Here is a 16,509-nt window from a genome sequence, read left to right on the forward strand (position 1 = left end):
ATGTCAGCTGTATAAACCGTATAAAGAATGGGATGTAAGATACTACCTTGAGGAACACCGCCCCTCTTTTTAAATGTTTAATATTTCTTTTATGTCAAACATTATCAAATCATTGTAGTTTTTATACAATAAAACTAATTAATTTTAATTAATACAATAAATTGGCAATATTTTGTGCAGCTGCTGATGGATAAAGTGACAATTTTGTATCACATAGCAGCAATGATACAGTTCACTGACAAAATGAAAGATGCCCTCATAGAGAACGTCAAAGGTACTTACGTCATTCTGGAATTAGCTAAAACCTTCATCAATTTAAAGGTAAAAATAATATCTCTGAAAATAACAAATGATTGTTTATAAACTAACGGTTTATTTTATTGCAATTTAAGGTTTTTATATACATGTCGACTGCGTACAGCAATTTTAATAAACACCCGAAAGAATGCATTGAAAAGATAATACCGGCTTGTCAAGACTGGAAGGTGATGCTGAAGGTAGCAGAAGCCCAACCTTTGGAATTTGAATTACTAAAAGAGAAGTATGAACAAAGTAGAATAGAATATTAAAAAACATATTCCAGAACAAGAAAAACCAGGAATATTTTATTTCTTAATTGTGTATATCACATTCACATATTAGCAATATAGATCAGAAAGCAAATCCACGTAATATTTACAGAGATATATAAATCAAACTGTAGCAAAGATAATAAATTAAAAAAATAAAATAAAAAAGTGAAACAAAATCAAACATAAATGAATGAATTAAACATTAGGGCTATTAACACTATGATACAACATATAACGCCACGAGGTAAAACATTTGCAAACATATGAACGCCATCTAGCGGCTGGATGAAAAGGAAAAGAAGTTCACATTAAAATAAAAATCTTTTAGGGTTCAAATAAACCTCTGCCGCTAGAGGGTGTCCAGGAGTCATGTGGTTCAATGTATTACACCTTGGCACAAAGTTGCACCATAGTATTGTTCAAAACAAAAACAGAAAAAATTCTATTTACAATAATGACTTATTAAAACCAACCCTAATTATCATTAGATACTTCATTCAGAATTTTGAAAGAAAAACATTAACCACGACTCTCAACGGGACGAGGAACCTACATGGTTTATCGATTTCAGTTTAAAGTCAATAAGATTCAAAAACAAAGAAAAAATATTGATACTTAGGAATCTAAAAATAAAAAAAGAGCTTTACTCACAAAAACTGAATTATTTTTCAAGGTTGCTAGATGGACACCCTAATCCATACACGTGGTCGAAATCATTGGCAGAGGCAGTAGTAGACGAATATAGAAATCATTTTCCAACAATAATAATGAGACCGGGAATAGGTAAGTACATATTAAACCATAAAACGTAAGGACATCAGAATGCATAATTGGTATTTTTTTAAAGACGTGAAACGCACAGTGGTCAAAAAAGAGATTAATAACCCATGTTGTTTTTACTTTCACTTACCTATATCTGGAATATCTACTAAGGGGAAGTGTTTCAATATTAAAAAAATTCAAATACGCGTTTTTGTCTCAAATTCTCATTTATATCGGGTATATGCCTTATTATAACGCCTTTTTTAGTATAATTTTCTTAAGTGCACTTTGTAAAATTTATTTTTCAAATTAAAATAAAAATGGCTTTAACGGTTTTGATTAGACTCAACTATAAAATATCACTATATTAAAAAACTATAAAACTAAATGATATTTTATATGAGAAAGGCATTTTCTACATTAGAATAGTATAAAAGGGCTTAAATGCCGAATGTCGATGAAAATTTGATTATATGAAATAATTAACCATTTTAAAATAAATCTAATATGGTCCGAGTGCAGTCAAATAAAATTCAAATAGTAATAACTATTTTAATTGAGAAAACGTTTCGCCCCACGTTGCAGGGCTTCGTCAGGGCTAAAAAAGAAACAAATACTTAATATGAGTAGATAAGTAAATGGAAAATTACAAGGGTAGACAATGAAACGTAAAAATCAAACAAAAAATAAAAGGTTACAAACAATAAATGAAAACGGAAATAGTAAAAGATAAAAATAAGAAATATAAAAGGAAGTACAAACTAAGAGATAAAAAAGGGGGATAACATTTCAAGAAGGATTTTATTAATTTTATTCTAATCCTCCTTTTTTGTACTTTATTTTATATTTCTTGTTAAAAGTATTAAAACTGTATAAATCGAAGCTATAAAAAAATTGATGATTAAATAAACGAGGAAAAAAGAGAAATAGAGACTGCAGTTTTAAGAAACTAGAAAATTGATTAAAAACAATACTAAAATGGAATATCGATATATTGTTTTAAGAAACTAGAAAATTGGAGACAGCCGAACGTAACCGATCTCTTTTAATTCTAGCCTTCTGTACATGGCTTTACAATATTTTGTTAAAATGTTATATTCCTGGCAGAAACAAAGTGATATTCGTCATTCGCACTTCTAGAAATCCTAAAATACGAATTTTTATAGGAAACAAAAATTATTGTTTAATTTTTCGGCTTCCAGGGTGGTAAGCGAAAGTTTTGTGAATTTTAGCTAAATGATACTACCAGAGGGTAGTTTCAATGTAGTTTTAAACACTAAATTAAATGCAGTAAACCCTAATTTAATAAGATCTCAAAAAATATAGATAATTTAAAATACATGGAAAATAAGCAGATTGAGAAACGAATTAATTGAATCAATATTAATGAAATTCATTTTTAATAAAAGTTTTAACATAGTATTTTTATATTTTTCTTTAATTTTAAATATAAAAACATGTGTAATACAAATACAATATAAATTAAAGAAAATGCATGTCATTGGAAGAGAAATGGTGTTCACGTCCAATGAACTTAACTAGTTTCTCTTGTTGTAGTCTGTTCTACAATGGACGACCCCTTCACGGGATGGATTGACGCTGCAAACGGGTTTTCAGCTTTCGCTGTAGCCGCAGCCTATGGTGTAGTTCGTGTCCTACCAGTGAAGAAAAAATATCATTGCGATTTTATTCCAGTTGACTGTGCAATAAAAGCATCATTAATAGCTCCATGGAAACAGCAAGTAACGTAAGTAAATTGAAACAATGGATCTTGAGTAATCCAATTGAAATTAGTTATTTACATGCGTGCGGCATCATAGGATTACATTAAAAGCACTTTAGTTGCATTTTTTTGCTCTAAAAAAGTTATGTGCTGTGAAAAATGTATAGAAAACCAGATACAATATTACTAATACAGATGCTTGCAAGGGGCAATGGCAGATGGTAAAGGGTAGCAGCATGGTAAAGCGCCTGTCTATCAACCCAAATGTTGTAAGTTCGCTCTTCAAGTCTACCAACATCTAATTGCAGTTTCATTATTATTCCCAACCGGTTTCAAAAGGAAAATATATTTTGTCGTGATGAAAAGATAATTGACCGTGGATGACATATATGAGCAGAAGATGGTTGGGAGTGCAGTAAAAAAATAATACAAATAAGTTGAAAGAACTTATTTAATAGTGCCTAAGTTTCGGCCAGAGTTTCTACAGTTCATCAGAGCTAAGCATAAAGAACCAAGATAACAACTACTGAATATAAAAAATAATAAGAGAAAATATAAACAGAGTGATTAAAGTAAATAATTAACAAAAGGAAAATTAATAATAAAAAAAATACACATTATAATTTAAGTTCGTATTCTGTTTATATCGATTAACCATTTGTTTTTCGTAGCAGTACTTTTTTTTTACCGAGCACCCTATAAGTCAAATAATAAAAACATTTTATTGAATGTAATTCTAGACAATTATAAACCAGATATACAATTTTTAATTGTTAATAGCTTAAAACTGCTGTTTTCCAAAAGGTTGTTAAAAATTTAAAACAATTATAGGACAAACAAAAACATAGAGAGCTTAGGACCACAAATGAGTTTAGGATTAGTAAGGCAAGGTATTCCCGATTTCTGGCACGTCACCAGCAGTCACTTTTTCGAAAATTCCGACAAAGAAAAAGATTATAGTCAATTTTTTTTTTGTCATGGAGTAAATTTGAAAAACAAAAATAACAACCATGCCATTATAGTTATATAAGAATCAGCCCTCTCCAATCAAGTTTGAAACCTTCTGTTCAACGGAGAATAACAGGGGCAGAAACAAAAATGACAGAAAATCTAGAATTATTTTGAACTAAACATTGCTAATACCAATCGGAAAGTATGCCTTTCACTATACTTGGTGTACCACATTCAGCAATTGAGCAATGTTATCTTTTAAGAAGTAGCACGCTTCTACGGTATCTTAAGTTTCAAGCTAGTCACCTGGGAACAAACCATTGTATAAGAATTTTTAAAAAACTGTTTATAAATTTAGGCGTATAACTTCTTTTCAACGCCAAAGTTCCAATTGAACTTAAAAAAAAATAGTTTAAAAAAAAGAAAGTAGTTTTTATAATTATGAGAGATAGTTGAACGTAGATGATAAATGAGGAGAAGATGGTTGAGGGTGCGGTCAATGAAAAACACAAATAAGTATGATTAATTTATTTTAATGTGCCAACGTTTCGGCTAGAGTTTCTAGCCTTCTTCAGGGCTAAAAACAAAACAAGATAACAACCACAGTAAGTATAAAAAAATAAAAAAATATAAAAAGAAAGTATAAACAGAATAATTTTACACATACAATGAATAATTTTACAAAATAGAATTAATAAAATGAAGTGATGAGAGAAGCGGGAAATAAAATGTATACATAGGTAATTGAAAAAAGTGGGTACAATAACATACTTAAGGAAATGAAATAAAAATAAAGTTATATAATGCAAAGAAGTATGAACATATTAGTTATTATTAATTAGAAAGTAGTTTTGTTTATTTCAGTATGTATTTAATTAAACCTTAACAATATTGCTTATGCAGATGGGATCACGACAGTAAATCAGAAAAGAAAACAGATGTATACAACTGCGTCTACATGAACACTATGCCTATAACCAATGAGGAAATAATGATTTGGGGGTTAGAAATGATGGAAAAATACCCCTCGGTGAACACGATGTGGGTTCCAAGCATAATATTTACAACAAACGAAGCTCTAATTAGAGTTTTAAGTTTGTTTTTGCAAGTCTTGCCAGCACTAGCTGCAGATCTATTCTTGCTCGCAAAGGGAAAACAGACCAGGTAAGAGTAAATCACTTAATCATTATTTTGAATAGTTTATATGATAAATAATACCCAACTTTGGATACAATTTGCAACTATGTCCGTGTTTAAAAAAAATAAAGGAAACAAAAGACATTAAGGGTATAAACATATAGTAGCCAGCACGAAAAAAGGCGGGTTGGCAGTTCTGTCAAGTTGCCACACTTAGTCCTAATAAAATGAAGAATGGATCAGTTCAGCCTTCAAATTGCTAATAGTTGGCAACATCGGACGTCCCGTATTAGGGGACGTTAATATTGATAGAAAAATTTTATTTATACTATGTTTTATTTAAGAATAGTGTATACATTATGGAATTAAGCCTGCTAAAACCAGTTGTTTAAATGTCTATATTAAACAACTGGTTTTAGCAATCTTAATTTCATTATGTGAACATTAATTGCCTAAAGGATTCTAACCTTTTCTCAGTGAACGGTGAGTTAGGTAGTGGAACGGGAGTTAAGTACAATCCGACTTTTCAGACCAGCCTCTCTTCGTGCCGGCGACCATAGACTGAGAATAAAAGGTTGCCATACCTCATTAAAAATGTTTTCAGTTTGAGCACTTATCCATTTCGCATGCAATTGCGGAGCTAATATACAAAAAAAATATCTTCTAGATTACAATGTCGTTCTTTTTTTAAATAAAGAAGGTAAACATATTATTATAAACACATAATATGTATATATAACTTAATTTCAGAGCCGTGAAGATCACTAAAAAGTTGGTGAATGCATGGAGGCTGACCAGAAAAATAAGAAACGTCAACATAGCATTCCCCAACGAAAGATTCATAGGCCTGCCAACGTACTTGAAGAATGAAGACAAAGAAGCTTTTTCATACAAGACAGAATTTGACCCAAAAGAAAAGAAGAACATGATCTGCGATCAGGGTATGGGGTTTCGGAACTACTTCATGAAAGAGGACTTGTCGTTTGAGGCTCTTGAAAGGAATCGACAACGTACGAACAGGTAAATAGCAACATAACTATATTTATTAATTAATATAATGTCTGATTACTACAGATGTTTCGTTTTAGAATAAAACTGATGCACAGATTCATCACATCTCTATTATACCTGACTGCTACCTGGTGTCTAGTGAGCACCTTCAAAGAGCCGATCATGCACCTAATAATACAGTGAATGGGTGAGTGAGTCAAAGGGTGAGTGAATACAAAGAGAGAAAACCAAATTAGTTATAACTAGAAATAAAGAAAATAAAACAAAATCTAACACTAAATTATCAAATATAGTGATTCCAAACGGGTGGAGCGCGTGTTCGGGTGACACAAGATCTAGTGAAGATTTATTGTTATAACTATTTAATGGTTTACCTTTTATCAAGCTGAAAGGTATCAACAGGCAAATGGACAATAAAAGTGACTCAAATGGCACTTCGAAGCAATCTATATTTCAATTTTTTTTTTTATTTATTAAAACCACTCCTTTGCCACGGAACCCAAGGGTGGGCCGTATGCAGTTTATTTTCACACTTGGTGGGCCATAAGATTCTATCGATTGGGAACCACTGTAATAATAGCATACAATCGGCTACATTTTGCTTAGTTCTTCTATATGGTAAAACATTCAATCAGGATTCCCTATTATCTTTGAAAAAAACCCTTTATCAATGCAACATTTCACTAAACATGAGGTTGAATATTGTTAATCAACGAAAAAAAATTATTAAATTCAACAATCAACTTCAACTATCATTTTGGATTATTGTTTCGATTACCCTTACAATTAAACCAATTTTTTCGTTTATTACAAACACTGTTATCTCCAGGCTTTTCTTCTCCCCAATATTTTTTTTTTTTCCATTTAAATATCAAGTGGTAAAAACCTAAACAAGCATAATAACTTGTTGGATTTGATGTTCATAAACACTTTATGTTTACTATTCCATTATCCGTGTTGTAATTTTTATTAACCTCGTTAACTTTAATGATTATTGTAAATATCATCCCATTAGGGATTTGTTTCAAATTTTATCCATTAAGATCGATGGTTAATTTTTTTTTTTCATATCCTCCTGTAATGATTTTAGTGGGTATTTGGTACGTACATATAGGAGGTATGCTATATGTATAGCTGGGTGTTAAGGATACCTTGGATTGCCTTTTGGCATTATAAGGTTAGGTGAGGGGTTCAATGAGGTTACCAAATAACTTGGTTGGCTTACGCTAGTGGATTAATTTTTATTTATTAATTTTTTTTTTAACATAACACAAATATATATTATTAAAGACACACATGGCTCGGTAATTAAATTAACGAGTATCTGTTCAAGTCTAAAACAAAAGTTGAATTCATTATTTATTATCTACTATAACTTATCTTTATTTTGTTATTTTTTATAATGACTATGTGTCGACACAAGTGGTGTTTCACATGTCCACTGTCTTTGTCTTTCTGGATCACAAAATCATGTGGATACCGAATATTCTTGCTTATTTTGATCACCAAGCTTTTATAAATATTCCAGATTTGCTGCAAGTGAGAAACGTTCTGATCCGGCTGTAACACCATCTCGAAGGATAAAAGTGGTTATTGGATTTGAAAAACAGACAAAATAAAGCATTAGATTACAATTTCTGTAACAATGAAATCAGTTTTTAAAGTTTTTTTTATGATTAAGTATAAATAAACAGTTTTTGGTTGAAGCAATAATTTTTTTTAACATACTTATACTATTTTGTAGAAAGAGGTTAAAACAAAATATTACAGGGCGAACCATAGATTGAAAGAAATAACTGTTTTTATATTATGTTTTGTTCATCAAGAATAGCAATTATTATTAATTTTAATTAAGATAAAAATATTTATGAATATTTATTATTGCACCTGTAAAATTTAATATATTATATTTTTGAGTTGCAGAATTTTTATTTGTCCCTTAGTCGTTTGTCTAATAGAAAAACAAGTAAATAAACTAATAAAAAACAATAAGAATGTTTGAACGACGATAAATAATAATGATTCAAATTTCAGAACAATGTAATTTTTTTTTCCTGATCTTTTCACGGCCACATTCCAATAAAAACGTGTTAATACAAACTTATTGTTATATAAATTATTTATTTGTCAAATATAACTGGAAGGTTATATTGTCGCAACCTTGATTTAAATTACATTCAGTCTTTTCTTATTAGTATGATTTTTTTTGGAAATATTACCCAGACAACATACCAATAGATAACCAGGTTCAACAGCACGGCAAAAAGCTTTTGAGGACGCAACAGACATTTTCATTCTGATTGAAACTGACTCAATGAAATCGGTTTGAGGGCAAGATCAACGAGATTTCTTTTTCCTAATCAAAACAACAGATAGAACTGAATAAGTCATTAATTACTGTACTTAATTATTATAATTAATTATTGATTTTACTAATGTAGTTTTACCCCTTAGCTTGTACACTGGAGTTAATTCGAGCGTGCTAAACAGACTCTCCAACGTTTCGGCCCTCAGGCCATTCTCAAGGAGACCAATAAATTTTTTTTTGTTTTTGTATAAAAGCACCAACACATACTTTTATAAGTGTATATATATTTTATATATAAATCTCTACAATTTAAGGATTTGAACATTTATCTATTTACTAACATTTTTATATAATAATTACATATTTATTTTGCTCCAAATTTCAGAATAATGGTGGTTTAGTCCCTTAGAATCTGATTTGAAATTGGCCGTATAATTTATATTTTCTGAGATGTAAATCGATTCAAATATCTACCTTCTAAAAATATTATTTTGTTAATGATAAAAAAGCTATTCTTATATGATAAGGTGATAACGGACTCCTAACCTGTTGAAGGTAGGTTCTGTTTTTAAGTGATAAATATAGGTGAAAGAGAAGGAGTCCGTGTTTGTAAAAAGCGATTTTTAAATTTAAGATATAAAAAAAAGTTATATAAGTAAGAAATCCATTTAAAAACAAAAATTTTATGAAGTTGTTATGATATTATTTTAATAATTTATTTATTTTAAAGATGTGACATGGGCAATTAGCCTGCAAATTGAGATTTAAAAAACAATGACATCAATATTGAAGGTATGGCCAAAGAAATCAGTGTGTAGTTGAGGAAATAATGTAATTGTTATAAAAAAAAAATATAGGTCTAGAGAATGGCCTGAGGGCCGAAACGTTGGAGAGTTATTAAATAATGAAGGTTGAGAATAAAAAGGATCAAAATTGTGTAAATTGATAATAAAATAAACCACTGTCAAACAATCATATAATAAATAATTAATCTAAATTACAATTTTTAGAATTAAAATTGAAATTTTAATTATTTTTGTATTTTCTTTTGCCAAGACAATGTTCTAAATTGTGTTTTTACATAAAAATAATTATTTTTTTAGCCGGTTAAAAAAAAAGAACAACTGTGCGTTTAGGGGTTGATTCGCTTTTTTTTTTTTAATTCAATTTTGTTGAGCCTCGATTTTCTTAAAAATGCAATATTATCATGATGAAGACACAAATCAGCACTAAACTAAAGAATGGTTTTGGACCGTCTAAACTGCACCCAATCGTACAAGCTATACTTTCCTAACGAAATTATGAACGGAGATAAAAAATAAAAGGTTCAACTTTTTTTGCATTGAGACTGCTTTTTCTCTCACACAAACGAACACAAAAATATCCTCTAAAAGTCTAGCCTATAAATTTATAATTCTTAATTTCTATGAAAATTCGTATTTAAGGATTTTAAAATACGCAACGTTTTTTTTTGGTTTTTTTTCTACCTCCTAAAAAATAAAACAAACAAAAAAAAAAACCTACGTATTTTTGAAAAATACACACAATATTTCATTTTACAGAAAAAAAATTTCCTACTTTACTTTCAAGTTTTTTTCCTACTCTACGATGGTCAACTAAGCCACACATCAGTCAAACTAGGCAAAAAAAAAAAAAGATCGCTTTACAACGTTAAAAGTTACGAATAAACATTGAGAACAGCTATGATTACAAAAAAAACCTCCGGCTTCCCCCGAGATGTGGAGGGTCACTTTCCAAACTAGACGTGTTTAAGTACAAATAAGAACAAAAATAATCTGCCTTTATCTGCCTATCCGATTGTAACAAAGCAAAGAAAGGAAATGAATGACTTGGCAAAAATCCAACAAAAACCTCTAAATGTAAATGCTTTCGAATTTGGTATCTCTCCATTACACATGAGAACCAAGTGTATGGAATATACTTCACATTGCCTACACAAAAAAAATTGGGAAATAAATGGAATGATCGACCCAGAAAAATTCCGGCTCTTCTCAAAAGAAACATCAGAGATGGCCATTAAAAAGTATTTATGGTACTACGTCATCCACGGTGCATAAGATTTTGTTGCATAGTGCAAAAGTCGATTCTCCCAGTCGGAATATTGTTGGAAGAGGCATAAGAAAGTATAAACAAGAATTACAAAACTTTCAGGATCAGAAACTCGCGGAAAATGTATCTTATATATCTACCAACGATGACATGTTCCACAAGCTACTGGAGACTTTGGATCCTTTTATCACGATCCAAAGAAAAAACACCTGGAAATCAGTGATGCAGCTAAAGAACTGTTAATCTAATTTCCTTAAATTTGAAATCGTAAGTGTCTTTTCAATTTGAACAACCTTTGACTTTGATTCCCTTATTTTATTATTTACAAGATCCTCCGGTCTTTTAATCTTCCTTGAATTTTTTATGTAAACATTCTTTAATTAAAACATACAATCAAGATATGTTGCAACTTTTTTGATGAGTACAATGTATTCCGAAAATTTCAGAAATTTTTATCTAACCAATAGGCTTTCATTTTCTCTTTAGTTCTTATTTTTTCTTCAAAATTTAAATAAAAACAGTTGAACCTGATGTATTTTTTTGTTCTGAGTCAAATTAGACAGGCCCCAAGTTTCTATATTAATCCATTCTCGAGATACTTAATTTTTCCTGCTTTTTGGCCATTCGTCCCCAGTGAGCGGCGGGTGGATCCACCAATACATATTTTGTAATTGTTAGAACTTTTTTATTGTTTACCTGTAGTGATGTATGAGGGTTAGTTAAAAGTTTTAATAGATAATTGCACAACAAAAGTAGCTCAGAATGGGCTTTCAAGCAATAAAATCTTGCAGCATTTTCCTAAGGGGAAAATCGGTAGTTAGGATGCTCTGCACATTTTTCTCTAACTGCTTTAGAGGTCCGCAGACTTCTACGGCTGGGAAACCACTTCTAGAGATAATGTAGAACTCAATTGGTGCATGATACTGTATAGAAATCATTTAAATTTTTATAAAATTAAATCCTAAAAATCATTCTAATCTTCAACCTACTCTTGATGCTTCCTTCCTACAAGTAACTATGAGCAAATGTGAGTCATATTTATTTGACAATTTTTATAATATGTTTGTTAACAAATAACAAACATACATGTATACATGTTTTTCTTTTACATTTAAATAATAACTCTTTTATATATACATTCACTTATTTTTCAGTAAAATATATAATTATTATCGATATCAATACTGTTTTTCTGGTATGTTAACTCAGGGAAATTTTTTCGTTCTTTTTTTTTTTAATCTATCAAGTACGAAATTACATTTTTATTCATTGAGAAATTATTAATAATTGAAATTATTTTACTTAGTAAAGATTCCTGTAATAATCAAAATATCATTTTTTTCCTTTTTTTTGCTCAAATTGTGAACTTTTAACAACAATATTCTGTAAACCTTAGAGCAGCGGCTCTAAAACTATTTTCATAATGACACCCATGTTGAACCAAAAAAAAAAATTACAATAATTGTTGGAACTCATCCTTAAAGCGGATGAATAAGCAGAAAAATATGAAAAAAAATAGTGCAAATTGAATGCTCAAATGTTCTGTAAAGTTGCTATTTTAATTTTAAATTGCTTTTGATCGAGTCTGGCACCCGGGACTGCTTTTTAAACTCCATAGATTCCTACCTTCTACATACTTTCTCATCATCCGTTTCTTTCTCATCGATAGATTATTTCAAGTAAACCACAATGGTTCCTATTCTTTCCTCTATTCTCAGTCCACTGGTGTTCCCTCTGTTACATCCTCTACACCGTCTATACAGCTGACATTCCAACCAATCCTAACACTACTGTCACCACGTATGCTGATGATACATGTGTGCTCGCTGTTAATAATAACCCTTTAATTGCATCCCAAACTCTTCAATCCCATATCACAGCCCTCGAAGAATGGTGTCGTAATTGGAGGATTAAAATAAATCCTATCAAATCACCTTTACCCTTCGTCGTAAAAGTGACCGACTGCCCTACAGTCTCTTTTAATAATGTTGATCTTGCCCCTGTCGAACAGATCCGTTACCTTGGACTACTTCTGGACAAAAGACTAACCTGGAATCCTCACCAAAAGAGAGGAAACTGCACGTCGATTTCGACTTTTATACCACTTCCTGGAAAAACGGTCTAACTTCCAATTCATCACAAAAGACTAGTCTACATGACCTGGATCTGGACTTACGGAGTTGAGCTTTGGGGCTCCACTAAACCTTCGAATTCCTTTCGTATCCAATCCTTACAATCCAAAATCCTCAATGCTCCTTACTTTGTCACAAATAAAATCATACATAAAGACCTTAATGTTCCATATGTAGCCAATCTAACCCGAACCAGATATCACTCCTTCCATTACTAACTCCCTAACCACCCAAACCCACTCACTAGTTTCTAACCTTGTTTCCTCTTTCATTCCTGACAATCCTCCGAGACACCTGAAAAGAAGATGGCCACGAGACCTGCTAATATAAAACGTCATTAGAGTGCTACCAATGGGTAGTTTTTCTACATGTCTGTAAAACTCCAATTTAACTGAGATCAAATTTACTAAACTTTGGTCTCACAATTTTTCATTCTATGTATGAGTTTATTACTATTCATTGACCTAGAGACCTACATTTGTTTTTTTTGTTTTTTTAAGAACTCTACTTTGATAACATATCTAAATTTGAAAGATTCTATTTGAGCTCTATCAATGTGTTAACATTATTTTAAGCAAGATAAAAAGATAGAATGGCAATAACAAATTTAACAAGATGATCTTTAATAAAGAAACATTATTTGCATCACTAATTTCACATGACTGCCAAAAATGTCTATTGTATTCAAATGATCTGCCTGGTTTTTAAATTTCAAAAAGAGTAGAAATATCGATTCACTATATTCCCCCGTTCAGTCAGAATTAATAGATCACTGGTACAAGGATGGATCCGGAAACCGTAAGTAGAACTCTCCTACAATTTCAGCACCGAGAAGTTTTTGTAGCGGAGAATTTGAAAAACAAGCAACTACCACAGCAAAGTAATAAAGATAAATGTAATACCGATTTACATAAAACTGATAAATTAGGATAATTTTGTAAACAAAAAAATTAAGCAGATGATGCAATTTAAGTCAAAAAATTTATCCATTGTATAAAATTAAATTTTATTGATGGTTGAATTGAAACTATTTCACCAACGACAATAGGCAGTTTTGAATAACAAAACTCAGTGTTTATTTTTTTAATAAATACTAAACTCAAAGTACGAAAAAATAATAATTCACAAAAATACTTATTTATTTCAATACAACTAAGCGACGAAGGAAGGAAATAAAACAGAAGTTTTCAAAATTAGGGAGCGTATATTTTTTTCTGTCTTCATTTTAAAAATAATTTAAATTGGTTGTGCTATTTTCTCCATCTACATCTGTTAGCGGTAAAGTTAATTAAAAGATTCTACTTCCCAAACTTAATGCATACATAAATTGTATCCAAATGAGCTTTCAAGAATTAGAACTAAATTCCTAGCCCACCTGGACGGATCTTTTACTATCTAAAATCATGGACAATTATTTCATATTTAGCAAAGAATTATATTGTTTATCACTTCAATCTATCTGGTTATAGACTTGTTTTTGTTTATGGTATTGACAGTATTAGGAAATATTAATTTCTCTGAGGTGAGAGCGAACATTTTCAAAAACCTTCCGATGTCTCTTTTTTCTTTCTAGAAGATTTTTTTATTTTGAAATATATTTTTAATATTTAAAAACGACGAGAATCTAAACATTTAAAATGATCTATATTTCAATATATCTAAGACGGTTGTAAGAGGTAATGTATAACGCTATAAATTATTTCGCGTAGGCTGGCTGTCTTCTAATATGGGGCGTTTGGAGTGGAGAAGTTTTAAAGCCGATAATTTAAGTGGATACAAATAATAAAAAATTATTATTATAATCCTCAAAACTAGTTTTCTAAATAGTAAAAATTTTGAATGTATAACGTCAATAAACTCTCGCTAAATCTACCAAATATAAAAAGATATACAGCATTAACGCAGATAAAATTCTAAAACACTCCGCAAAGCCATGCAATGACCAATGACTCTAAAACAAAAATTCATGAAAAGGAGTTCAAAAAACACCTCACAGAACAACTTTTGAAGAAATAAATAAATAAGGAGGAGAAAATTAGTTTAATTTCTAGGTGTAGAAAGAATACTACAGGTAAGGGTATGTTTCTAATCAAATATTTTCAGACTTTATGTATCAAATTTTTAATATACCAAACTTTAAATGTATGATCAAAATGTATCAAACTTTTAGTGTTCAGCAAAGAACAGAATAGTCATCAAAAGTTCAACCTACCCTCAACTCAAGCCTGAGTTGCACTCAGAGGACAGTAGTTTATTATAAAACTAATATTAAATTTAATTCTAAAATTAATCCTCATCACAGAATATTTTAATAAATTGTGAAAATTTTAAGGAAATAGGGAAAATGGGGGAGGGATATTGAAATGAAATTACATATACAGTAAAGAAATCAAACAAATAGTAAAGAAAATTTGTTCATTAATATGATACAGTTAAATCGAAATAATTACGAGGAAACTTGAAGTTTAGATTAATTAATTTTTATATTACTGATGGTTGCCGTGGTATCATTAAAACCTTTTAATTTATCAGGGTAAACATTATAAAATTAGAATAAGAAAACAAATTTACACCTATAATAAAAATCCATCAGTCACTGATACTTATTAAGTGTTTAAGGATGTTGGATTTGTTAAATTTTTTTTTACTCTTAAATATATTCATTCCTCTTGTATAAGGATTAGAGAAAGTATAAAACGGTTTCTAAATAAAGTTAAATATTTAAATTTGATGTTTATAAGTATATGTTAATTATGGGGGGTTTACGCTGAAGATTATATCGTTAGGGGAGTATTACCAGTGTATTCGTAGGTACTTTACCACTCATATCAATATTATCTCTTTAAGAATCTAATATGTCGTTCGCAGTGGAAGGATAAACAAAACATAATGTCTATTCCGGAATATTTCGCTGGACAATCCATCTTTGTCACCGGTGGAACAGGACTCATGGGAAAGGTTTTCATCGAGAAGATCCTGAGGAGTTGCCCGGATGTCAACAGGGTCTACGTTCTAATAAGGCCGAAGAAGGGTGTACCAACTGAAGAAAGATGGTCTAAACTAATTCAACTTCCTGTAAGTTCAAAGTAATTCAATATTTAGGATATAACTAGAACATACTAAGAGCAAAGCTTCAAATCTCTTAAATACTAATAAAGAATGAAGCAATAGGCTATCGAACAATTCCAGACAAAAAAAAAGGACCACATAAACTAACTCAGATACTGCACATATAATATCAACAATAACAACAAAAAAAAACACCTACAATATACAATACATAACTCCTGACGACTATTGAGTTAAGCGATTGTAATCCCAGGTTTCTTCAAGACCCTGATTGCAGTATGAGAATATTGATCCCGAAATCACGGTGCACCTTGACAGAAAAAAACATGTTCGTACAATTATTTTGAAAATAAAATTATAATATACACTTAGATGTATACAAATTTGAACAATAATAAATAAGAAAACGCAAATAAAATAAAATAAAAAAATCACAGTACACAATATTCATTTATTTATTATCATTGCGTTATTTTTGCTTCCTTGCAATGGATGCAAGGGAAGTGTTTGATTCTATTAACGTAGGAAATAATGTTTCTTCTCATAATTAAAATGTTTAAATCTAGACGTACCTCATACGACCATTAATTAAATTTTGATGACATTTTTAGAGAATATATTTTTTGGGTTCGTACCTAGTCCATACCAGTGGTGTAGCGATAAGAGGTAAAACGTTATATAGGATACCTAAGTTCTCGCATCCTCTTCATAGCACATAAGCACTATTGACACTTCTAGTACTTTTTGTTAATTACTAGTAGTAATTAATATATA

General features: G+C 30.3%; 2 protein-coding genes and 1 long non-coding RNA gene across 3 annotated transcripts in view; 2 read left to right on the forward strand and 1 right to left on the reverse strand.

Moving 5' to 3' along the window:
- LOC106686832 (uncharacterized) overlaps window positions 1–7,862 on the forward strand; it is a 27,901-nt gene extending 20,039 nt beyond the window's left edge. Inside the window, exons 13-20 of the mRNA XM_067047970.1 lie at window positions 181–321; window positions 393–541; window positions 1,246–1,355; window positions 2,892–3,081; window positions 4,912–5,172; window positions 5,896–6,165; window positions 6,234–6,359; window positions 7,685–7,862. Coding sequence (XP_066904071.1) covers window positions 181–321; window positions 393–541; window positions 1,246–1,355; window positions 2,892–3,081; window positions 4,912–5,172; window positions 5,896–6,165; window positions 6,234–6,339 — 1,227 coding nt within the window. The 3' untranslated portion in view covers window positions 6,340–6,359; window positions 7,685–7,862. The remainder of the gene's footprint in view (window positions 1–180; window positions 322–392; window positions 542–1,245; window positions 1,356–2,891; window positions 3,082–4,911; window positions 5,173–5,895; window positions 6,166–6,233; window positions 6,360–7,684) is intronic.
- LOC136795894 (uncharacterized) overlaps window positions 1–16,509 on the reverse strand; it is a 355,650-nt gene that overhangs the window by 146,599 nt on the left and 192,542 nt on the right. The gene's annotated exons all lie outside the window — the stretch shown is intronic.
- LOC106686834 (putative fatty acyl-CoA reductase CG5065) overlaps window positions 13,376–16,509 on the forward strand; it is a 13,487-nt gene continuing 10,353 nt past the window's right edge. Inside the window, exons 1-2 of the mRNA XM_014430391.2 lie at window positions 13,376–13,464; window positions 15,535–15,741. Of these exons, the coding sequence (XP_014285877.1) occupies window positions 13,450–13,464; window positions 15,535–15,741 (222 nt within the window). The 5' untranslated portion in view covers window positions 13,376–13,449. The remainder of the gene's footprint in view (window positions 13,465–15,534; window positions 15,742–16,509) is intronic.

This window comes from Halyomorpha halys, unplaced genomic scaffold, assembly GCF_000696795.3.
Source record: "Halyomorpha halys isolate HHAL.00 unplaced genomic scaffold, Hhal_1.1 Scaffold886.1, whole genome shotgun sequence".
Taxonomy (NCBI): domain Eukaryota; kingdom Metazoa; phylum Arthropoda; class Insecta; order Hemiptera; family Pentatomidae; genus Halyomorpha; species Halyomorpha halys.